Genomic DNA, 24,665 nt, shown 5'->3' with positions numbered 1-24,665 from the left:
GTTCCTTGTAAGCTGGGTGGGAGCTGCACCCACAGCCTTCCACTGCCACCTCCCTGCCAAGCCCAGTGTCTCTGGGAGAGATGAGAAGATGATAACCTCCTGGAGATGAGAAGGACACCACGACTTTCCCTCTGAGTAACCCCAGTACACTGAGATCCAAGGTCCATGTCAGCGCTTTATTTTCTGTATCCTAACAATAACAGAAAAAAAAAGAAAAGCCCACAATAAAGCCCCAAAACTACCAAGCCGGGGTTTTAGTCCTTTTCCCATCCAAAGCTGTTCTTTAATGTGGGCCTGGGAAGGCAGACATTTGTTAGTTGTCACCCCAGCCATGGCTGGAGTGATTCAGGAGCATGCAATTTGCTCAGTACTCTGGGGTCCTTGGAGATGCGTGTCACCAGAGAGACGTCAGAATCCTCAAAGTTCACATTTAGAACAAGGAGTGAAGTTTCCACACTGGGGATGGCTCTGGTGAGGTGAAGCAGTTTGCAGCTGTCCCTGCAGGGCTTTCAGTGCGTGCTTTTTGCTAATGTGCCTTCTCACTGGGATTTTCACCTTTCTGAGCAATCTCACTTATGGATGAAAAGGAGAAAAAGGGATTCAGCGGTACTGCAGCTCTGGCACTGAGTGGAAGCCCTGCCTTTAAGCAGTGGTGGCAGGGAGAGAAAACGAGGAAAAAAAGGACAGAAGTGAGAAAGGTGGAAAAGATAGTGCAAGAAAAAATCTTGTGATGGATCTGAAGGTACAGGTCAGAAAGCAGATGAGATCTGCAGTTGTGTCCTCTGGCCTCGAGCTGCTAATAAATGACCCATCCCTGGTGGAAGCAGAGCTGAACAGAGCATCCCAAGGCTGGCAGTGGCATGGCAGGAGCATCTCCATCCCCTTCCCACCAGCCCATTGCTTGGCTGCAATGAGTTGGGGCTGGCAGAAGGCTGTGCTGGTGTGTGCTCAGAAGAGAGAAGCTTTCTCCCCAAAGCAATCAGTGGGAAGAATAAAGATTGAAAGCATATTTCCCCAAAGTCCAGTGACCTTCCCGAAAGCAACACTATGTCTTCTTGGCAAAAGGTCTGCATTATTTAAAAAGACATCCATGAAAGTTGCAGAGGGGCAGTGAGTCCCTGTCTGTCACATAAATCCCATTGATTCACTTGCAGTTGTGCCACCCTGGAATGTGGAAATGCAGTGGCACGAATGTAGAAGAGTAAATACAACAAGGGTTGTTGTCAACAAGTCAAAGGAGTCGTTTCTCATGAGAAACAAGGAATCAGTAGTTTTGTTTGTGTGGCTGCAGATTTTATTCTTATTTTTGTTCTACTGATGCCACAGTTTCATGAGTAGACACTGTAATCTTCAACTCCGAGCTGATGGGAGGATGTGTACTTTGCAATCCAAGTGATTCATGTGCTTACATGATCCAGCACAGTGTAAGGGAGCAAGAATCCCTAATCTAGAACATTAGCACTTATCTGTTAAATGCTCTTTTTTAACAAGCTGCAGAACCATCATCTTTCTTCTTACATAAGGTTCTTCGCAGACTACTATGACAACGGCCCTGAAAAACGGCATAATGAGACACAAAGAGTGCGAGGAACACGCTGCTAGAACAGCAGCTCATCACAGCTATTCTTATCTGACCTCAGAAAGGAAAACACTTCTGGATGCTTTTTGGTCGCTAATGATGTTTTCAGCTCTCACTTTATTCCTGTGCTCAAAGGGCTGCTTCTGCTGTTGAGCTCGTGGCTCGCTGGGTCTGTGAAGCTCGCAGGGCAGAGCTGGGTGGCTGTTCCTCCTGATGAGGAGGCTCCTGCAGTAGCACCAGAGACCTGGTGGAGTTTGTGGGTGTGCTGGGGAAGGCTGGGGGTGGGATGGGCTGAGGGTTGTGATGATGGCAAAGCCTGGCTGAGGTGTTGTGGAACTTGTTCCCAGCTTGTATTTCTTTGCAGAAGGTGGAAACCTGTGGTGCTACAGGGTGTGATATCACCTGCTGCTCCAAGTAGGTTAAACTCAACTGGAAACGAGGTTTTCAGGGTCAGAGCAGTTTACTGTTGGAGGTGGTGAAATCTTCACTGTTTTCAGTCCAGGTTTGATTTCTCTTGAGGTATGCTCTTGTTCAACAAAAGGTTCATTCTGCCTATTTAGCATTCACTAATGGAACTTAGACCAAACCGCCCTCTTCTAACCCTAAAACCTGCAAATCTCTTACGACTTGCCATTTAACCAGTTGGTTTAACTGGTGCTGGAGGCGAGTCCATGGTGTGGTAACCACAGAACAGACGGCCATGGCTCTGGCCTGCAGGCAGCGAGCTGTCCCCTCCTGGTGGCCAAGGCCCATGGTGGGGCAGATCCATGCTAACCCCACACTGCTGCCTGCAGGCAGCGCATGCTGCACCCCTCCTGCAGCAGATACAGTGTGCAGCTGAGACAATCTTTAGGAAAAAGCAGAACTTGCAGCCCTGGGGAAGGTTGGTCATGGTCCTGCACCTGTCCATGGAAGCACTTGATACAGGTGATGCTATTCTTCCCATTCTGGAGTCAGCAAACTTGCACTGAATTCCACCCATTGCTTGACACATAGTGTGAAAGATCGAACAAATCACATGCTGTTGTTATTAGGAGAGTTTTTAGGATAAGAAGTTAATTCTCCTGTCTCACATTATCTGCTTTTTCTCAGTTCTTTTATGAGAAAATTTTCTTTTTAGATGGCTGATTTATTCCCATTCTTAGTTTTTTCAGGAACCTGTAAACTCTGTAGTGCATTATCACTTGAATAGGCCAAATAATTATCTGAATGCCTACTCACAGACAGTTGGCTTTCAGTGAAATTGAGGCTTCAAGGAGAATTAGATAGAGCTACTAACCACACTGGGAGCTAAAAATATGCATCTTCAAGAGCTGAGGTCTTTTACGTGATCATCAATTCACTGTGTCAAATCTAACATCGCGTGGGTATTTCAGAATGGTATTTCCTAATTCTGATGTTTGAGTTTTTACAATAGGAGACATTCAGCAGATTTAGGAAGGTGATCCGAAAATTGGGCTTTTGGGGTTCCTTCTTTTGAAACTTAATCCTTCCTGAGCAGCCAAAGGTGCAGCCACAGAAGCCCTAAGGCATAACAGCAGTGAAATATGGAGACTCACCTCCCAAGCTTTGACTTTCTTTAGAACATCAGCCATTTAATTGGACCCAATGTATTTTTCATACCAATTTTGCAGTCACCTACAGGCCATGTAGATGTGTAAGATCTTTTCTAACAGCAGACAAGCTCTAGCACGTGTTGGTTGTGAGAAGAATGGCATCGTGATGGATGTTAAGTCCATTGCAGCCATCCAGGGTACAGCACTGACCTCCTGGGCTGGTAGCCTCTCACACATCACACCTGTGGTGCAAGCAGCATTACAAGCAATGATGTCCATGATGTAGAGCTCCACGGTGTTATTTCCTCCTTTTTAGTTCATCTTTAGTTCTGCTGTGGTTTTGAAGCCAAGAAAGATAATTTGTACTTTTTATTTTAACTTCTGTGCACCTGGGCATTATGGAAATAATAATTCATGTTTTATATTTATTTATTTGTTGTTTGTTTCTAGGATACAAATAAGAATAAAAGCACACTGTGCCCTTCAGCTGGTTCGACTGGTGATGGCTCAAGCCAGCCACGTGTGCTCACAACAGCCACAAATCCAGCCTGGTTATTTTTAATACTTCTTGTGCGTCAAAATCGGCCTATCCCAATTTACTTTTAAAACATCCTTGGAGTGTGACTCCATTTACTCAGACCGTATTTGTCTTGAGTGCACTTTTACGAAATAGCCATAAGCACCAAAAAGGCCACGTCTGTAATGCAAACAGTGCCAGACAGCCCGACCCCCCCGGGGGTGCCGCCAACAAATCGATCCGACAGCTCCCGACCAGGATGGAGCGGAGCAGGGCTGTGCCCAGACAATAAGTGCGTTATATGCTCCCCTTCAGCTGCACTTAGCCTCACTTCAGCCAAAGAATGAGACTGTTTCAGGAATCGTGTAAATACGGGCTGCGCAAAGACTCAGCCTTCCTGTTTGGAAAAAGAGAATTTGAAAAATCTGAGAGAACAGGGAGCTACGTGTGGGAAGGGGTGAAGCAGTGGGGGTGGGAGGGAGGGATGGGCGAGGTGGGGACAGGGAGGCAGAAAGGGGATAGAGATGAATTAGAGGAAAGGTGAAAATAAGAATAGAGAGTTGAAAAATAAGGAAAAGAGAACAGACAAAAACACAGTGAGGGGCACTGAAGGGAGCTCTGCATGTGTTTCACTGCTTCTCTGAAAGTTTGCACGTTCACTGCGCTTTGGTGTCTTCTCTCCAGAGGGGACGGAGGTTCCCAAAAGCAGCACCATCAACCCTTCCACCTCAGCAGCCCACAGAGGTGATCAGCTATTGTGCTGGTGCTGGGGCTGCAAGCAGTGCTGAGGGTCCCCAACCCCACTCCTCTCATTTCTTCCTCCAAAGCTGGACTGGGGGGAACTGCAGAACCACAGAACCTGCAGGAACAAAAGCAGAGAGGACTCGGGCATCGGTGTGGGCAGATCTTCAGGCTGGCACCAGCCACTTTGGGCTGCCGCTAGCCTAGGATGTGCCCTAACCTGCAGCATGGTCTCCCACCTGCTGCAGGGTCCCCTTGGACCTGCTGTGTGATGCTCCCTACATCTCGCAGGACGCCCCCTAGGATGTCCCCTAGCTGCCGCGCGATGCTCCCTACTTGCAGTAGGATGCTCCCTGGGGTTGCCCTCGGTTACTGCGGGACATCTCCCCAGGACCCACTGAGCGATGCCTCCGGGGATGTCCCTCGGCCGTAGCGGGACACCCGGCGGCTCGCCCCCCCGACGTGCCCCGGGCTGTCCCCAGCCGACCGCGGGTGCCCCCCCGCCTCGCTCCGGCCCCGCGGAGGGGTGCGCACGGCGTCCCGCGGCGCTGCCAGGGCGGGGGTGACTCACGGCGCGGCACGGCAGCCCCCAGCTTTATAACGGCCGGGGCGGCACCGGGACGGCTCCACCGCGCCGCGCCCGCGGGGAGCGCAGGGGGCCGGGGGCCGGCAGCATGCGGAGCCTGCGCGGAGCTGCGCTGCTGCTGCTGCTGGCGTTGCTGCCCGCGGGGCGCGGAGCCGTCATCACCGGGGTGAGCGCCTTCGCACGGCACCGGGACGGCACCGCCGGGCGCGCCGGCGGGCGGAGGGCTATGCGGGGGTAAAAGGTGCCGGGCTGGGGGTCTGGGATAACCGATAGCGGGACGGCGGTCGTGGGGCTGTGTGGGCGCCGGAGAGGCGCTGGGACTTGTGTGGGTAAGCGACAGAGAGACGTGCGGGGCTCTCTGGGGCTGGGGCTGAGCGGAACTGGGGGTCTCCCTGCGCTGAGCGACACCAGGACTTAGGGGACTCTCCGGGGTGAGAGATGTCCGGGTGGCAGCGGGACCCGCGGGGCGCTGCGCCGAAGGATGCGCAGCACGAGGTCTGTGCCCGGGGCGCTGCTCCCGGCGGGGCGGGGGCTCCGGCCCACCCGCTGCCCCCGGCGCTGCCCGACTCGGGGTCCGCGCGGCTCTTGCAGCCGTGTGCCCGCCCGGCGGCACCGCTACTGCCATCACCTTTACTGCCATCACCGCTAAACGCTGCTTTTTTTTTTTTTTTTAAGTATGACCGTGCTGGTTTTTTTCCTCACTGCGAGCGAATCCTCTGTTGTTGTTGTGTGTTTAGGCTTGAGATTTACTTTGCTTGTGATTTTTTTTTTTTTTTCCCAAAGACGTTATTCAACCCGAAGCGTTGCATCACTCCGAAGTAAAATGATTTTTCTCGTGTTTGCTTTGGGTCGGTGACCCAGCTCTGGCATTCTTTCGGCAGCTCACATGGCTGCTGGAATCACCAGGCACTGCGGGGCCGTGCGGGCTGCGGGTGTCCTCTGGACTCCAGAGCAGCTCCCGGGACGGAGCCGAGTGTCAGCAGGAAGGAATCTTTCCGTAGTTGAGAAACGAATGTTCCTTTTCAACAGAAGTGTTTCGAGCAACGAAAGGACGGGTGTAGGTTAGCCTGTCGTTAAGGTTGTGGCTACACCTCTAAAGCATAATGAATAAATTAAATAATTGCGAGGCTCTGAATCATAGATTAAAGACAGTGTTAAAAAATCAAAAATGTTTATACTAAAGATGTTACTTTGGTAACTACTGCAGTGTGTTTCTGCTCAAGCTGCTCTGATGGGTTTTTGGCTTCCGAACGAAAAGGGAAATCTCAGGTGGAAGCTGACATACGTGTTCTCATCCACATCCTCTGAGACAAAGTGCTCTTCCTTTGCAATTTAAGACTCAAACAGAACCTTGTGGCAGCTCATGTGCTGATTTCCGCTGGCTCTGGAGCCAGCATTTCTTCATGGACTTTTTCTCAGGCTGCGTTTTCCACAAAGCTGTGTGAAAAGGGGCACTGAGGGGGGATGAGCTGTGCCCAGAGCACGGCAGGAAGGTCGGGGTGCACAGCAGCACTGAGGATGCATGCTTTAATAGCTCATCAAACATTTTGGAAGGGGGATCTTAAAAGCGCTGCCAGATGAATATATGTATGTGCATGAGAGTGAGTTCTAAACCATAGCACTGTTCAGCACTGCTTGCCTCTCCCCAAACTGTTCTGCACCTCTTACACTGCTCTGCTGCGGGCAAAGTGACTCCAAGACCATCAGTCCTGTGCCTAGGGTAAAATCATACCATCAGAGGGATTGTTTTATTTTATTTTGAGAGAGAGAGAAGAAAGAAAGCAAACATTACCTACCTGGAAGGCTGCATTGGTAGTTTTATGGCCACTCTATTCTTTTAAGTAAATATGCTGCGTGTTTGGGCTCGCTCATAGCACAGAGCTCTGCTTCCTTACATGCGTTGAGGAGAAGTGCTGGCCATTGGGTTACACACATACTGACAGTAATTGCAACAGCTTTTCCCCAAATTACTCGCTGATCTGGCATTGCTGTTTGAAACAGTGCAACGTTTACTCAGCAGAGTGCAATCTGTTGGCATTTATCATGTAGATCCCAAGGTGAGACCCGTAGGCACTGACTCAATGACTGTCCTGCTGAGCAGCCTTCCTGGCTTTTAGGTGCATTTTTAGAAGCTGCCTCTTGCTGTGCCTCTGGCCTCTCAGCCCCGCTGCCAGACATGAGAGCAGCAAGGTGCCTGACCCTACTGTTGGGGCATCATCAGAACCTTGAACTGACAGAATTTCTCACTGCTTTGGCAATGAGAGAATATGACTGAGAGTCCGATGATCTTCTGGTCTACAAAAACAAAGATGTGCAGTAACCTGTTCCAAGCCCTAATATATCGATTGCTCTTCATGGTTTCTGGTTTTTGAAATATACCCAGTAGCTTAATTTTAGTTTGTGCTATCTAGGCCACAAAACACATCCGATAAATGACTGATAATTTCAGTTTCCCCTTGCAGGGTATGTGCTACCACATTTTCTTGGGCATGGGCACTCACACAAAGTGTTTTCAGTTATACAGTCGGGACATCTTTTAGTTACATGTAATTCTAGGTAACAGCCATACATTCCCTATTTAAACTTGGATTTTATCTACTTCCACTTGCAGTTTGCTAACAGAACTATCAAGCACTTGCATTTGAAAGGCACTCAACCATCAGATATTACCATAAGAAACTAGAAGGAATAGGTCTCTAGAAGTCTTTAAATTCATGGATGATTTCAATCCTTAGCTTCTCTGTAAGATGCGATTCCATTTGTCTGGTGCTCTGTGTCCTCGCATCTCCCTGAGCTCCCTTAGGCTCCGGCTATGGGTGGAAAGTATTTATGCAAACAGAATAAACAATTTCTCTTTCTGGAACCGCAGGCCTGCGACAGAGACCAGCAGTGTGGAGGAGGGATGTGCTGTGCTGTCAGCCTATGGATCCGCAGCCTGCGGATGTGCACACCAATGGGCAATGTAGGAGAGGAGTGCCATCCTCTGAGCCACCGGGTGAGTAGGGCTGAGGAGCAGGGCTGCAACTGCAAATGGTCATAGCCTCTGTGGTTATAGGCCCTGTGATGTGCGGAATGTAACAGCATCCTTACTCCTGGTGGGGATCCTGGCTGGGACCAGGTGGAACAGAGCTTTGTGTCCCTATCAGTAGTGACCCCATGGCCACTCCAACACCTTGGAGACCTCCAGGGGACCTACAGATGTCTGGCGATTGGCTCCCCACCTTCTGCTTTCCTTCTCAGCAACGAGATGGTGTCAGCTTGATGCTATTAGCAATCTGATGGCATCACAAGGGCAGGGTCTGCAACATGTCTGTAGGTGGCATCACTGCTATTATGCACCTTGCATATAGACCCTGCATCCCTCCCGTGTCTCTGTGTCACCATGCTGCTATCACCCATCCTAAACCCAGAGCTATGCATGTGGAGGGTCTAGAATATATCACTTAGGCTGCTGGAAGCTGCAATGAGTCAGTCCTGCCAGCAGCAGAGCTGTGATTGCAGGTTCTGTGTTGCGCAGGCAGCCAAGAATGGAATGGCATGGAAAAGGAATGGCATCATTCCTGCAGGCTCTGCGGCCGGTGACCCAGGCTGGGCTGGGATAAGGTGCAGGGAAGTTGGAAGGGGTACTGGGCAGGGAGAGCCGGCCACTGTGGGTCGTTATGGTGCCACTTCCTGCGCAGGCTGCAGGGCAATGCTCTCTGAGCGCTCCTACCACAGCTCCACCGTGGCCGTGCCCTGCTGACACCCGCGTTCCTCCTTCCAGGTGCCCTTCCCAGGGCGGCGGATGCACCATACCTGCCCCTGCCTCCCCAGCCTGGCCTGCATGCGGGCATCACCCAGCAAGTTCAGGTGTTTGCCAGACTTCAGGAAAGAAGATGTCTTCTTTTAGCAGGAGCTGCTCGGTGTTCTGAGGAGGAGCCGCCCGTGTTCTGTTTGTTGTTGTGATGAGCAAGGTACTCGCTGGGACCCCTCTCCCATCCTTCCCTGCCTCACCAACATCACAGTGATGATGCCGTGCTGTGCTGTAGCGGCCAAGGTTTTCTGAAGGGCTTTCATTTTGGGGGGGGTGAAGTGGGATTTGCTGCGCAGTGCAGATTTCTGACATAAGGAGCTCTGTTGCTGGACAGTCCTGTTGTCTGTGTGGCTCCAGCTTAACCCCAGAATGAAACCAGCCACAATAGTTATCACTTTTGGAAAACTTTGGCTGCATTTTTACACTTTGGAATGCTTGAACCGAACTGAGATTTGAATAATTATACGGAGGGAAGCATATAACAGTTACCAAAAACCTACCCTTCTATTTCACTCCTTGGTTAATATAACTGTCTGTAAGTTAGGCACACCTCCATGTTAAACGTTTAACCAGTAGATGTAGATTTTACACTTTTAAAAAGTGGCTGACAGAACCAAAGCATTTCAATACTCAAAGCATTACAAGACTCTGTTATTTTAATACTCTGAGATTAGGAAAAGTCTTTGTTACTGGAGTTGGTGTAAAACTACCTGATCATCCCAAACTATGTATTAAGATGTAGTTTATATTAAAAAAGGAACCCTGACGTTTATTGTAATGGGCTGCCTGACTTCTTGTATATGTACCGAATTTGCTGTGTAAAAATTCTGTATCAGAATAATGGCAGTATATTATTTGATTTATTTTAATATTATAACATTATTTTGTCATTGTGGTTTTCAGTTTTTATTCAGTGTACCCTGTGATCGCATCCCTGTTATCACAACCAAGCTGTGCTCTGGGAGGTGGAGGATGGGGAATGTTGGAGGAGTTAATGTGAGAGGTTTGTCTTTGCACATGCCTCAAAGCCTTCAGCCTGTCAGACGTGCAGTTGGTGGGTTCTCTATGGAGTACCATGCAACTCCATGCTTACTTGTGGCCCTGGAGATGGAATTCTGATAGTTTGTGTGAGGTTCACACATTTCTGCTCTCAGACAGGCAAACGTATGCTGCCTCTGGGAAAGGGAAGCTGCTCATCTTCCAACAATCAGAGCCTTTGCTGGTGGTGATGATGGGATGGAGCAACTAGCATGCGACACTAAAGCAAACACCTGTACTGCTGAGAGGACACATGTCCCAGTGCATTCACCAGGCACCTGCCCCCACGGCCCTCTGGAAGCAGCAAGCAGCCACTGGAACTGCTGCTTTGGCATTAGAAAAATAGATTTGGAGAGACTGGAGGGATGGCATTGCACCTTTCTGGCTCAGAGCAGCCCAAGCCCAGGGCTCATGTCCTGATGCCAGCACTGATCTTTACCCACTAAGACCTTCTCAGGTTCTCCCTGGGCTTCCATTTTTAGGAAGGAACACAGAAGCAGCCCAGATGTGTGTGTGTTCCCACCTCTCACTCCATTCATCCCCACAAAGCACATGGTCAGAATGGATTAGAGCAGCAGCTCTCAGCCCTGCTCCTGGCTGCCACTGCTGTGACCCTGCAGCAACTGCAGGCTGGTCTGCATCAGCTTCTGGCTGTAGTGCTCTCCTTCATCCTCTCTACCTGGGAGATCCATGCTAATGCTGAGTGCAGTTTTATTAATATTGGAGAAATATTATTAATTATTAATACAAATATGTGCATTAATTTTTAATGTTGTATTAATATTGATATTACAGGCATGTTACAGAATAACGATGCTATCCCTTCAAGCTGAGAGAAGTTCCCTGTTTATCACCAGATTTTGGCTTAGCAAAAAGCCATTGTAAGAAAGGATGCTGCAAAACATAACGAGCTGCTGCCTTAATTTGATTTCTTGCTAATTAGGTAGGTGAGGTGAGGTGCTTTGCAGGGCAGGCAGCACCTGTGAGCCTGAGGGATGGGGAGCAGCACAAAGCCCAGCTGGAGTATGGCCTTGTCTGCACTCTCCTGCATATAATCCCTCACTGGGAAATGTCCCTTTTGAAAGCCTTACAAAGTCTTTGGGTGTAGGTGGTGGTGTGTAACAAATTCTCTTAGCTGCTTGGTTAGTGGGGTTGAGATCTGAGCAGGTGTTTGCCCTAACTAAGGCCTGGGTTGTGCATGAGGAGCTGAAGTTGGTACAAGGCTGGGGGTCATCCAGGTGGGCTGGAGAGCTGGAAAAACAGCCTGTACTGTGTGGGGCTGCTATAAGGTATGTGAAATGGGGTATTTGGATTTTACTCATGCTACTATGAAGGTGGGTTGGAAACCTTGGGCTTGTTGTTGTTTTGTGGCTGCACCATGTGAGATCTCATCATGTGCCCAGCAAAGAGGCCCTTTGCTGATCTGCACTGTCAGCACAATGAGCCCTGATGCTGTGCAGCCCCAGTGAGCAGAGTGCAGCCCTGGGTCCTTGTGGACACCCTCCCACTCCAGCAGCACTCTGATTTGTTATTACTGCACAGATGGATATTCAAAAGAAACAGAAGGTGCTGAGAGTCCCTTGATTTAAACAAGATGTCTCAGGAATTTGATCTTGACAATGTGTAACATGTTTTCCAGAAGGAATTAGAAAATTGCAGGAGGAGAAAAGGCTGTGCAAATACAAGGGGATTTTGATAACGGCAAAATCAATGTGCCTCTCTCTATTAGATAGAAATGAAATGCCAAAACAGCAGGGGTACAGCTGTTACTGATCAATGCTGTGAGCACAGGAATGGAGATGAGCTTAATGCATGTCAAACGTAGAGAAAATCACCTACAATTTCCTAAAGGAAAGTGAGCAGAACCAAACCCTGCTTACTTCTCTTGCACATGTGAGTATGCTTTGTTGTTCATCACATGGGTATTTGTGGGCTCTTTCTCAGCACAAAAAGGAGATTTTCTTGTCTCCTTTTTTTTTTTTTCCTACTTACATGGATGAAGCCTTACCAGGAGGGTCCCTGAGCCCTCTTGGTACAATGGCGGAGCTTTTTGGCTGCTGTGTTGTCATCGTTTCACCCTCCGCTCTGGTTCCTCTGAACTCCCTGAAGTCTCAAACAGACCTTTATGCGTTGCAACAGAGCTTTTGGTGACCTGGGGCTGGCTTACATCAGCACTTTTGCTCAGACAGAGATTGTGTAAGCATAGAGTAAGGAAACGTCGTCCTCTGAGTGTTTGGGATCTACAGGGACAAAGTGGGCACACCTCCATGCCCAGAGGTGATATCACACCATGGCTTCACGCTGCCTTGTCAGCTCCTTGACTTGGGTGCCCACATTCCCCTTGGTCTGACTGTACATCGTATGCTCAGCTGCCATCCTCTGCACCCAGATGTCCTCTGCCCAGCTGGATTTGGCTGTGCAGTGCTGTGTATGGGGCCCATGGAGGGGGAGCAAGCAGGAGGGCCCCACTGATTCACCCAGCTACCGGGTTGCTCACTGCCTCCTTCAGCTCCCCGGTGACAGATGGGAGCAGATTGAGCGGTGTGATGGAGGGAGGTTGTATTTCACTAAATCATCCCTCTTTCTCTCACTGTCAGAAAGCACCCAGACTTCTACTCCACTTCTAATTCTGCCTGTGTTTCCCCCTTCTGGATATTTTTTTTTAAATGGCAAAGCCCTTTTGGCTCTATCTCTGCTGAATTTTCCGAGAGCTGCACTGGTGTTTATAAGGAGTGATAATGGGTAAGGAGTGATAATGGGTTTTGTCAGGCAGTGAAAGAAAGGAACGCGTTGCTTTCAGACAGACGGGATGTGGTGCTGTGTACAAGTGCTCCTGGTTTTTGCCACCCCAGGCACTTAGGCAGAGCCCTGGGCACAGTGTGGCTGCTGGCTGTGGGTGGGCACATGGGCTGCTGCTGCTCACAGATGGAGCACCCTTCCTTCCCTGGATGACTTGTTCCAATGATTAATCATCCTTCCACAAACATAGGACTGCATTTTTTAATGGCACACCAGTAAATAATGCTTTAGGAGGGGTGTCTCTTCGCTGGGTGATCGCCTGATTGCTGCCTACTCTATCAGCACTGATGAGTGCCTAAAATTAGCCAGGACTTCACAGTTCCCTGTGTCCTTGCAAGACTCGCTTTGAACTTGAAAGCCTCCTACACAAAGTGCTCTGCGGCATCAACCTGGTCATAGCAGGGGCGAAAAACACAGTGTTGAAGAAAGTGGCCTTCCAATAAATGCATCCACAGTCAGACCATGCGTGACTCATGAGATCAAAGGCACAGTGCAAGTGTTGAGGTCATTAAACATGAATAGAAATACAGAAATGCAACAGCTCGCATTAAAGGCTTAGCTTGACTTTAAAGCTGAGTGATGAAAGCTTCTATAGTCAGCGATTGTTTGCCTGTGATAAAGGTTTGCTCTGGCCTTCAGTGGTTCTGGGCTTCAGGAAGGTGAGCCAGAATAATTAATCATTTTTTCAGATATAACACCAAGGCTTGAAGCAGACAGTGACATGGGCCAAGTGAAAATGGGCTCAGGGATGTTCAGGATCAGCTCTAGGGAAAGGCAGAGTGGTGCAAAAGGCCCACTGAAAATTCAGCCCTCAGTCACCAACTCTACAGTTAATGGGTGAGTGAAGACTGTGTGAGGCCCTATCAATGACATAGCATTGATCGAGGGCACCAGCACGGGAAGGTGTTGGGGCAAGGCTTCTATCAGCCCCATCCTGGCATTCTATGCTAGCTTTAGGAGAACTCCTTCAGAGATGGTCTCTCTTTGATGGCTCTGCTGCTGTGGTTGCTGTGTATGTTACGATACTCCTGCGTGTACCAACACCCAGCATAGGAGATGCTTCCTGGTTCCTATTGCAATGGCTGATTGTAGCCTTTGCAGTTCTTGAGCAACTATGAAAGAAGCTGTGCTAAAAATCGTAGGGGGGGATCATAGGAGAGATCTATTAGAAAACAGCCCCCTTGCTGTGTTTATTATCTCACTTTGGTTTGAGATACAGCTATGTTGTACGGTTTCTGGCCCATTCTGATGTCACAGAATCCCTCCTCTGCAGCATAAGTTGATGAGTGCCTTGAGCCACCTGGCATTGTGTTCTGCCTGTAGGTGTGTATCGCTGCCCGAGCCACTGCTCTGCTGGGTGCTTTGCAGGCAACTCTGAGCAAATACCAGCACCGCAACGGGAAACGTAACTGTTTGTAACCATGTGGGCAGGTGGCAGAGATCCAGCCCAATGCTGAGCATCCTTTGCTTGGAAAGGAGGGACAGTGCCAGCTCTGAGCTGAGCTCGGTGTGTCCTGGGGCAGTCCTGCAGCATATGGCAGAGCAGCCTGCCGGAGGTGGAGCTGTATCACAGCCAGGTAGAGCCCCAGGGAAGAATTTCTGCTATAGGAATAAGCCAAATTCCTGCCCTTTTCCTCAAGGCAACTGACTTCACGCTGTTCTGGGAGGCAGTTTTGTCTTCCCTGGTGCAGACTTGGCGCTGTCAGAGCAAACAGCAAGAGCCCACGGGCTACATGTCCCCCACTCACCTCCACCACCAAATGTGAGACCTTCACACATCAATGTAATGCTCAAGAGTTAAATATTTCAGCTCTTCCCAGCAAACTTTCCAAAGCTGAACAACAGAGGCACCCTGCAGTATTCACAGGCTCTGAGTGCTGCGAAGCAGAGATGCCCATAAGGCAGTACTTGCTGAGATTTCAGATCAGTGTCACTTTTCACGCTGCCCTGATATAGAAATTTGTGCTAAAACCTCCGCTGACACAGCATAGCAAGATTTCTGCTGAGAATGCTTGCAAGGAATGTGTTAAATATCTGGGGAGTGAGGGAAGATGCCAGCAGCGGTAAGATTTCCCAGTGCAGCACAGCTGCCACAGCAACTGCAACTCTTTACCACAGCCATGCAACAGCAAGCGTGCTGTGAGCTCTGAGCCAGACAGTGGAGAGTCTCCAGGGGGGATGATGATGGCATTTCACGTGATGCCGACTCCTGTTGCCCAGAGAATATGAAACCATTACAAATGTCCTGTTGTGAAAAGGGTTTGATCTGCACGTTGACTGAGCACAGGTAGGTGGGAGAGGTGAGTGCCCTGCTGCCGTGCCGCCCACTGAGCTCACCATAGATTTGCATTGTGGTTAGAGGGGATGGGAACGGGTTCAAAGCATCTGAGTTTTTGCACGTGAGCCCAGCACTTGCACAACGAGCTGCAATAGCTTCCCGTGTGGCTGCAGGAGGTAATTATTGCACTCAGCTCCTGCTGAGCTCCGTCCATTAGCACTTTGAGGCAGAGCAGAGCAGTGGTGTTCAATGGGCAGCCGAGGGCACAGAGCTCACAGCTGCTCCTCAGGGGTCCTACCAGCACCAGAGAAGACTTCCAGGCCTCAGCCCATTCTCCTTTGCTTTATTCCTGCACTTCACAGCAGGTTTCATCCTCTGACTCCCCTTCTCTAAGCATGGCCAAAGCAGTTAATCCCTGTGACCCACTTTCCCCATATCCAGACTGAAGGACACTGTGAGAATATGTTAATGCTGTGCCTTGGTGATGCTCAGCTTGGTTGTTTTTGTTTGTTTTTTGAAACTTCCTTATCTGTTCTCACATTCCAGAAGGAATACTCATCCCCTGGTGCTCCCCCAGACCTTTCTGCCCTGCACATTTCCTTGGCATGCTCAGCCCCAGGCTGGACTTGCAATGCTAGTCACTGAACACTGCTACATTTTCTGCCACCTATCTGTCCTTTTATACTTAGTTTCACCCTCCTCCCCCCCTCTGGAATGAAGCTCTATTGTTCAACATCCATCTAAAGCCTCAATTAAAGCTAGTGGAGTTCCTTCTCCCTTGTGCTGGTGAAGCTAGGATCGTCATGAGCCTGGTATTAGAAGGACCTCAGGTACCAAATTAACTTTTAAAGGCACCAATTCTGTCCTAAGGGAAGTCCTGACAGGTCTCTGTGCAAACAAAAGGTATGGTAGAGATACCCATTCTACATCTCTCTGTATCTTTTTGCCATGGGTCTGGTTGCCACCAGTGGTGACAGCAAGGCGGCGGTTCCATCCAGCAGACAGCAAACAGACCAACCCCCCTAAGGGCAATTCATCACCCCCTGTATATCCAACCAACTACACAACCTGTGCTTAATTCTCCTGGAAGAGAAAAATGTGGTCCTTGCAGCTTTTAGGGCTGTTTTAAAATAACAGCTCTCCTATCTCTGGGGTTTAAATAGAATCATAAGCACACTACTTATAGCTGGGATGCCAAAATATCTGACACTTTTAATAGCTTAAGTGAGGAAACATGGGCTGTTTCTTAATTGGGCTGCATGAGAACACAGAACTTCAGTTGGAGATCACAGTTCTAGGCCCCAGAAAGATACTTTATCTGCACAAGAGATTTTTTTTAAACTTCAAGGAGATGATTCTGAACAATTTGGGATCCCATAAAAAAGAGCTAAACAGTAAAGCGGGCACTCAAAGGACATTTGGAATGCAATTACTAGTAACAGCATCAATGCGTTGCATGTTCCTCTTCATAACAGCTCTACCTGGATTACTCATCCAGGTTTACTAAGCCATGATCTGGCACTTGAGGATGAAAACATGAGCAGTGCTGATAGCCAGCTTCTGCCACCACCTGAAGTTCTGACAGGGCTCCTGCTGTACCCAGATGCACTTTCACTAACAGATCTGGAAGCAATAGTCCTGCTTTGTTCTACCCTACCCAGGAGCACGGTCCTTAACAGCCACACTACAGCCGTTGCTCAGCTGATGGCTAACAGCCTCTGACTGCAGAGCTGCTTCCAGCTCAGGCATGATTTCTTTATGGAAGGGGAGCTTGTTGCTGTCATTGTGCGACAGGCAGCAGCGCGGCGCTGACTGATGTTTGCTAAATGCTGCACAACGCACCTGAAAGCACGCAGCTTCCTCTGAGTCACATCAGGATCCTGCCATCGTGCTGCCAGCTGAAGCACTTCCAAAGAAGTTTTTCTAAATGAAACAAGTTAGGATGTGCTGTGCTGAGTAAGTTTAAGTTACCCATTAAGAATGCAGTTTGAGACCAGTGTTACCCAAGCCATCACGTTAAGGAACTGCTTCTCCAACTCAAATCAGTGATCCTCGCAGACATCTGCTCTACCATTGCACTACATAAACCTGTTGCCCATCATGAACTTAAGTCTCCTTAAAAATAGCATCAGTCATTTTTATTGGTAAAAACACCTAAATTGAGATCTAACAGCAAAGTAAGGATTGTGCTTGTCCATAATGACCCCGGCTGTGAAATCTACTCAGACACAAGACATACAACCTTCCAGATACACAAGCTATTTGTCAGCAAAGCAGAATGCTGTCATTCTGAGACAATTACATACAGTCAAGGTTTTCAAGATTTTATTAAAGAAAACAGTCAAAATGTACAAGTGTTACCCAGGTTTGTAGATAACTTCCTATAAAGGCAGTAAAATATGAATTTCAATCTAGGTTTTTAAAAACTGCTATAGTTGATTAGTTTTAAAGTTGGTATTTTAAAATCACATTTCACAAATAGTTCCGAAATATTACCAAATAAATAGTGCAACGAGAAAATCGAAATTAGTTCTACACTGTTTGCATGTCAGGCAAAAGTTATAAGTAACTGCTTCAAATACTCAAACCATTTGAGAATGAATGAACCCACAGCTCCCACCAAAAACCGACTTCCACTAAAGCACACCAGGAACGTCCTCTTCTTGTTCTTCACTGAAATCAAATGATAAGAAAACAACACCTCTTGAGGTCATCAAAAATAACTTTAGTATAAAATTGTCTTGGCTTTTATCAAATATTACATGAGTAAAATTGTTAAGCCTTTATCAAAACAGACAGGAATAGGAAAAAAAAAAAAAAGAAAACGTCATGGCCTTAATCCGTATCTGTTGGAATCATGTCTAGAAACATTAGAAGCAAGACCAGAAACTTGGAGCCCTGTTTTGTTGTTAAAAACCACATAATCACAAAGAGAAACAGCTTCGTACAGCCTAAGGTTTGGGGGTGTTCTGCTCAAGTACCTGTTTCCATAAACAGCAACCTGTTATGTTCTGGAGAGCACACGCAGAGTATAGAAAAATAAATAAAACAGCTTCTTACAGCCTAAGGTTTGGGTGCCGGGTGGTGGCTCAGTACATCCCCCACGGGTCACACTTTCTTGAGATCATATGCAGAAACATGGAAAATGGTATCCATCTTTCTTTTTTGTAGGCTGAGGAAGCCCCCCTACATCCCAAAGCTCTTGAGATCGCACAGGATGGTGCCCTGGGTGCTCTGGATGCTTTGGCAGCACGGGAAGTGGGCTCGGAGGCAGACCCTGAGCTCCTTGTTGAAGATGAAGCAAAGGATGGGGTTGACCCCGGCCTGGGCAAATGTCATCCAGACAGAGGTGGTCAGGTACACCTGGGGGATGGAGCTGGCCTTAATGAAGACCCGCAGGTAGCAGGCCACAATGTAGGGGGACCAGAGGAGCAGGAAAAGCAAGGTGATCATGTAGAACATCTTGCAGAGCCTTTTCTCCATCTTAAACTCCTCCAGCACTAGCAGCCTCTTGATCTGGCTGTGGGTGGCCTGCCTGATGCCCACCAGGGTGGGCGGCGTGGGTCCCCTACCAAAGCCAGCCGTCCAGTTGGCCGCCGCCTGGCCCGTGGCCCCCGGCCCATGGAAGGTCCAGTTCTGGCTGATGGCTGGGACCAGCTGGGCCGGCTTCATTTTGCGGTGGCCGTGGATGAAGAAGAGCAGCTTGATGTAGACCAGGTGGGTGGCGGCGATGACGGCCGCCAGCATGAGCATGAAGCCCAGCGTGTCGTTGGCCTTGACGTAGCGGTGCTCAAAGATGCACTGCTCCTCCTCCCGGATGAACTTGTAGGTGCCCACATCGAAGACGGGAGGGAAGGCCATGGCCATGGAGAGAGTCCACACCATGCACACCACAGCCAGGCAGGTCCAGCCCGTCATGCGCTTGGCATAGAAGCGGTGGTGGGCGATGGCCATGTAGCGCGTGACCCCCACGCAGAAGAGCAGGAAGGCGGCGTGGAAGCAGAAGAGCACGGCCAGGAAGGCCAGCACCTTGCAGCTGAGCAGCCCGTGGGGCCAGGCGGCCCCGCTGCGCACCGACAGCATGACGAAGGGGAAGCAGGCCAGCGAGCGGAGCCCATCGGCCAAGCAGAGGTCCAGCAGCAGGTAGTATGGGGCACGGTGCAGGTGTCGGTCCTTGAGGATGAGCCAAGCGAAGAGCACGTTGCCTGCCAGGCTCACGCAGAGGATCAGCCCCAGCGTGGCCAGCTTCAGCCCGGAGGCGCTCAGCAGGCCGCCGGCGCTGGGCAGGTGCGGGCTGCTGCTGCTCCCCAGCTCGCTGCTGTTCGCCATCGGGTCCTTCCTCCTCCTCCTCCTCCTCCTCCACCTCCTCCTCCTCCTCGCGGCAGGCCCGGGGGCTCAGCGCAGCGGTGGCGCTCCGGGGCCGCGGGCCCCGCCATCACCGCCGCCTTCCGCCGCCCAACCCGCGCCGCGCGGCACCCCCATCCCCGTCGCCGCCGCCGTTCTCCCCCCTCCGCCGCCGCCGCCGCCGCTCGGGCGAGGAGCGGCGCTGCCGCCGCACTCCCCGCGGGCCATGCGGCTCCGCGCCCCGCTAGGGCCGCGCCCCGCGCCGCCGCCGCCCCATGTAGGGGAGGGATGGAGCGATGGAGGGATGGAGGAAGGAAGGGGCTCTGGGGGCGAGGCGCGGAGCGGCGCGGACCCCCCTCCCCCCTTACCACCACCGAGCTGCTCCGCCGCCGCGCGGGGCGAGGGGCCGGCCGAGCCTGCGCACAGCGGCGGCGGCTCTGCCCAGCTCCCGGCGAGGACAATGGGGTAAATCCCCCTCCCTCCTTTCTTCCTTCCTTCCTTCCCTCCCTCTCTCCGCAACTGCCTCCGCCCCCCGCGCAGCCCGGCCCCTGCGGAGCGCGGGACCGAGGAGAGCGCGCAGCGGCGCGGAGCGGTGCGGAGGTTTCGCTGCCGCAGCGCGACCCGGAGCGGAGCCGCCTGTCCCCGCCCCGCTGTCCGTCGCGGAGCCGAACCGCTGGCGGTGTGCGGGAGGGGAAGGCACGGCCGTGCGGTGCCGCTGCGCGGCGGCCTCGGAGAGGTGGGGGCGGAGGGGTGAAGTCATGGCTGGAGGTGCGTGCGCGGCACAGGTGGGTGCGCACCCACGGACGTGCCCGCTGAGAGCCGCAGCGTGCGGGTATCCGTGTGGCAGAGATGTACCTCGCCGTGCCGCGGTCAGCAGCGCGCTGCCGCTGGATACAGCCGTGCCGGAGCTCTCCCCGTGTGTGCGCGGAGGGAAGATGCCGCCTGTTGCTGCGGTTGTCCCCGCTGGGCAGGGAGTGCTTCAGAGGGTGCAGCTCTGCAGCGAGCTGATGGACACACGTCTCAGCGGGAACACAGTGCCGCCTCTGCGAGTCAGAGCCCTGACGTGTGGGGTCTGATGCACCTAAACAGGCAGAAAAGAAGGATATTTAGGGCAAGGCCCTGGGCATGCTGAAGATGCTAATGCAATTATTGTGCTGCTGCTGAATTTCCATCATGGCTCTCATGAAGGACGCATCCAAAATCCCTTTCAAAGGATTAAAAGCCATCAGTAAATTCGGTGATATTCCAGAAACGATTGCAAATAAATTATCCGCATCAGCCCCAAATGCCGGTTCTGGTGGAGCAGCCTTCAAGCAGGGCTTTGTGAGCGGTGTCAGAAATCTGAGCTGGGGCTGCATGCAGACCTCAGACATCCGGAGCAGCTGTAGTGTTTGGACACTGGTGGAGCCTACAGCTGACTTCAGCCCAAAGGGTGGTTGAGGGCGACGTGCCCATTGCCCTTGAGTCTGGTTTGGATCTTGTATTTATTGAGTGCAAAGAAATTCTAAAAGCACACACACACACAAAAAGGCAGCTAATTGAGGCTGCTTTTTGCTTTCTACCAACACATCTGAGCTGTTCGCAGTAGTTAGGTTTCTCATTTGCACTGGAGTTGTGCTGTGACAGAGGATTGCCCACGGGTTGCTCAGTGCTCTCTGCAGTCTCCCACACAGGCACTGCGGGTGGTGACAAGCTCTGGGTGTGTGGTGTCCTCTTGGCAGCTGGCACCGGGAGCAGCTTTCTGTGGGACATGGGGGGATCTCGTGCCTGGGGCACTGGGGCCACCACCAGCAGCCCAGGACTGGTTGGCCCTGGGCACACGGGGGACCAAAGGGAACCTTACCTGCTATGGGAGCTCTGTGAGCAAGGCAGCAGCTCATCTTCTTCTCTCCTCTGTGCTTCCCTGCATGCACACCAGCGCAGCTGAGCTTTCTTGGGCACTGCTGTAATTCACAGCTGCTGTGCCAGGCTCACAGCAAACTGCTAGCTCATCTTTCTTCCACCTGTAGCTTGGAGAGAGCTTAAGCCAGAAGGAAGTGCAGGGACAGTCACAGTGTCTTCACCACGTGTCCTTGGCACCACTGCAGCAGCAACCAAAGTGTTATCTCCTGGGTGATCCAAGGGAAGCAGGAAATGTCAGGATGTGCCTGAAGGTTAAAATCTGAGCTCCTGCCATAGCAGAGACACTGCTGGGAAGTGGAGTAGGTGGGAGCAGTCAGCCACAATGATTTTGCCATCACATGCAATTCAGGCAAGGACAAGTTTTCAGGTATAGTAATTGAGGAGTGATAGAACCATTAAAGTTGGAGAAGATCTCCGTGATTCCTGAGTCCATCCCCAATCCATCCCCACTGACCATGTCCCTGTGTCCCTCCGTGCCACATCTCCACAGTTCTCTAGCACCTCCAGGGATGGTGACCACACCACTTCCCTGGACAACCTGTGCCAATGCTTTATTGCTCTTTCTGAGAAGAAATTTCACCCAAAATCCAATCCAAACCTCCCCTGGTGCAATGTGAGGCCGTTCCCTCTTGTCCTATCGCTGTTACCTGGGAGCAGAGGTTGACCCCCACCTTGCTATGCCCTCCTTTCAGGGAGTTGTAGGGAGCTACAAGGTCTCAGTGATACTTGGTGACAATGGCAGAATGAAAAAATGACACATTAAGGTAACGTTCAGATACTGGCTAACGTGAAAATAAAATGAGAGGCTCTATGTCTGCAAAATTTATGCTACTACCTTGAATGCTTTGAACAGGAGTCATGCTTGCCTTCTAAGCATGGTACAGCTTTGCTACATGGGAGCAAAATGAGGGAGAGCAGCTTTGAAGCAGCTTTGGGAAAGCACTGCACAGGTGTTGGGGCAGGGGGTTGGGGAGGGCAGGCACAGAGCGCTGCCATCAGGCTGAGTGTGATTCCTCGGTCAGCAGGGCAGTAACAAAGGGTTTGGATGTGGCTTTGTTCACAGAAGTGTTGGCACAGGCACACCAAATGAACAAATGACAGCAGAGCAGATGGAGCATTAGTGTCGCTGCTGAACCCAAAATTGCTTTGCATGCATTTGGAGAGCGGCATCTGACAGCCCTCGCATCTTCCAAGGGCTTCTCCCCGGCTGTGCAATACTCCATGTGCTCTCCTGGGGAGGGAGGAGAGAAGAGTGGAGGAGTGCAGTTGGCACAGCGGGGAGCAGGCTCAGGTCTCCTCCATCCCTCAGAGATGCGCTGCTGCAGAGCAGCACTCCTTCCCGCTGCACTGATCCTCCTCCACAGCAGCAGAACGTTTTGAACTCCAGCAACTCCTCTCATTTTTCCCCCATGTGACTGTGAGTCAGGCTGAGCTCCTCTATTCTTCTCCATAATTGAGTAGGAGATTATTTTGACTGGAAATAACCAGACGCAGGTATCATGGCTGTGAGTGCCTCTGTGTGCCACTTGCTGGAAGTTCTGAGCGCCCTGCAAAGGGAGCGGGCCTTTAAAGTGCACTCAATGGAGAGGGAAGAAAGCAGAGGGGAAGAATGGCTGCCTCCTGCTCGCTTCTCTCACTGCCTCTTCTTCGCTGAGCCTCTGAATGGCCGGGGACATGCTGCTCTTCTGAAGCTTTTGCAGCACTCCCCCGCTGCAGGGCACGGCCTCAGCGAGGCACAAGCTGCCCACAGCACTGAGCCTTTCTGCTGCTGCTCCAGGCCCACAGCAGTGCTGAGCAAGCTACAGAAAGTCCTTCCTCTGAGGTCTCAGGGGCATCTCCCCATGTACAGATTTTCCTGTTCGTTCTCTTCCCTATGCAGTTACAACCATCTAGCCAGTCTGTGCTTCACACCTTTGTTTTGGTGGTACATGTGATGCATTTTGCTTTTTTCTCCCTTTTTATATATCACCTAGGTAGAAATTAGCCCAACAGGGTATAACAAGGAGCATAACTTGGGATGAATCTCTAAATTTTTCATTAGCTGATTACCTTTGAGCACTTTGGGGATAAATCTAATTGTCAGGGAGAACTATTGACTTATTTACATTGCTGGAGGTACTTGAGTGGGTTCCTGTACCACTGGTGACATTAGTTCAAAGGTTCATTTACCAATCAGAGTCTTTCATTATAATCTATTCTGAGGAATACAAAGTAATGACTTCAGTTGCAATTATAAAGTATAGGTTCTTCTCTTCTCTGAGAGAGCTGCTAACACTTCTGTGCTCTTAAATTGCTGCTTCAACAAAGGCACTCTCTTGGTTAGTTTTGAACTACAGAAATAGCACATAAAAAGCTTATGCAGTTCGGAAGTGTTCATGAGTCTCAAGCAACTTTGTGGGCCAAGTAAAGCACGAGAAGCGCTTTTTGTTGTACTGTTCTATCAACTGAGCTTTTAAGGCAGCCTCATGAGAAGGAATTTATTATTTTAATGGCACTTTCTCTCTGCTAAAATGTCTTGCTAACTCACTGAAGCTGAGCTTGAAATAATAGAGAAAAACTATCAGAAAAGCTGTGATGCAGTTTGGAGCTGAGTGAAAATTGCACCGAAATCTGAGCCTGCCCAAACCCTGAGCTAAATGTAACATGCCCCCCAGGACTGTTCAGATCATCGTGCAAGCTGTTATGGATAACGAGCAGCCAATTTCTCTGTCGTTGGGTTGTGTTGCTGTTGCTAGTTGTTTTTTGCTTGATTTTTTTCTCCTTTATTTGGTAATGTGCACAGTGCAAAGCCCCTGCATACCCTGTAAATGCCATTTTACCTTCCCAGTAAGAACATGACGATTAGAAGAGCCGTGGGGAGCTGTATGGGCTTCAGCTGAGCAATGTCTGAGTCCAACCTAGGGAACAGCTCCCATCTGCCAACCCCCATTTGCACCTTTTCTTCCCTGAGGTGGGACCTGGCTCTCTCACCAACAAATAAAGTGGAGATTTTGATGCTGATTTCACAGGATGCTAAACTGAGCTCCATGAAAAGGCAGTGCTAGCATGCAAAGCTCCTTTTCTTCTTTGCTTATTAATGCGACTAATTAAATGTTTGTATTTTTTAAGCACTAACTGGTTTTTGATGGTCGTTTAGAGACTTTGAGAAAGTCAATAATTTTGATGAAATAAGACTGTAGGCTCCAGAACAAAGTCCACAAGGAACGTGTGATGTTGCTAGGATACAGCTATTAGTATTTTCAGTGGCTGGGGTATTTTTTGGTGTGTTTTTTTCATAGGTTGGGTCTCACCTCTCTTACAGACAGTAGGATACCTGATTGCCTGATCCCATTTACACAACGCTCTCCCACTTTACAGTAATAAGGCAGACTCGACCTATTCGTTTCATCCACTTTTAGTTGAGAGGAAGCCACACACGAGTAGTTTTGACTTGAGCTATTTGGAGCGCGTTCGATCTGAATCTGGCGTTGGAGGTGCGGGATCGATGTCACAGCATGAAGTCAGTCTCCCTCTAGTGGTTCGCTTCCGGAGG

The 24,665-nt window shown here is 50.3% G+C and overlaps 2 protein-coding genes across 2 annotated transcripts; one reads left to right on the top strand and one right to left on the bottom strand.

Annotated features, from left to right (window-relative positions):
- The first annotated feature begins 5,055 nt into the window (after positions 1–5,055).
- PROK2 (prokineticin 2) lies at positions 5,056–9,569 on the top strand. The gene is made up of 3 exons (XM_048957467.1): positions 5,056–5,145; positions 7,849–7,974; positions 8,743–9,569. The coding sequence occupies exons 1-3, from the start codon at positions 5,068–5,070 to the stop codon at positions 8,866–8,868; spliced, it is 330 nt and encodes a 109-aa protein (XP_048813424.1). The 5' UTR covers positions 5,056–5,067; the 3' UTR covers positions 8,869–9,569.
- A 7,630-nt stretch (positions 9,570–17,199) lies between these two features.
- On the bottom strand, positions 17,200–19,336 carry GPR27 (G protein-coupled receptor 27). Its single transcript, XM_048957314.1, has one exon. It carries the CDS (start codon positions 19,214–19,216, stop codon positions 18,074–18,076), a length of 1,143 nt encoding a protein of 380 aa, XP_048813271.1. The 5' UTR covers positions 19,217–19,336; the 3' UTR covers positions 17,200–18,073.
- Between the last annotated feature and the right edge of the window lie 5,329 nt (positions 19,337–24,665).

Source organism: Lagopus muta, chromosome 11, assembly GCF_023343835.1.
Source record: "Lagopus muta isolate bLagMut1 chromosome 11, bLagMut1 primary, whole genome shotgun sequence".
Classification (NCBI taxonomy): domain Eukaryota; kingdom Metazoa; phylum Chordata; class Aves; order Galliformes; family Phasianidae; genus Lagopus; species Lagopus muta.
The sequence above is the reverse complement of the archived record's forward strand: the minus strand, read 5'-3'. Positions and strand labels throughout refer to the sequence as shown.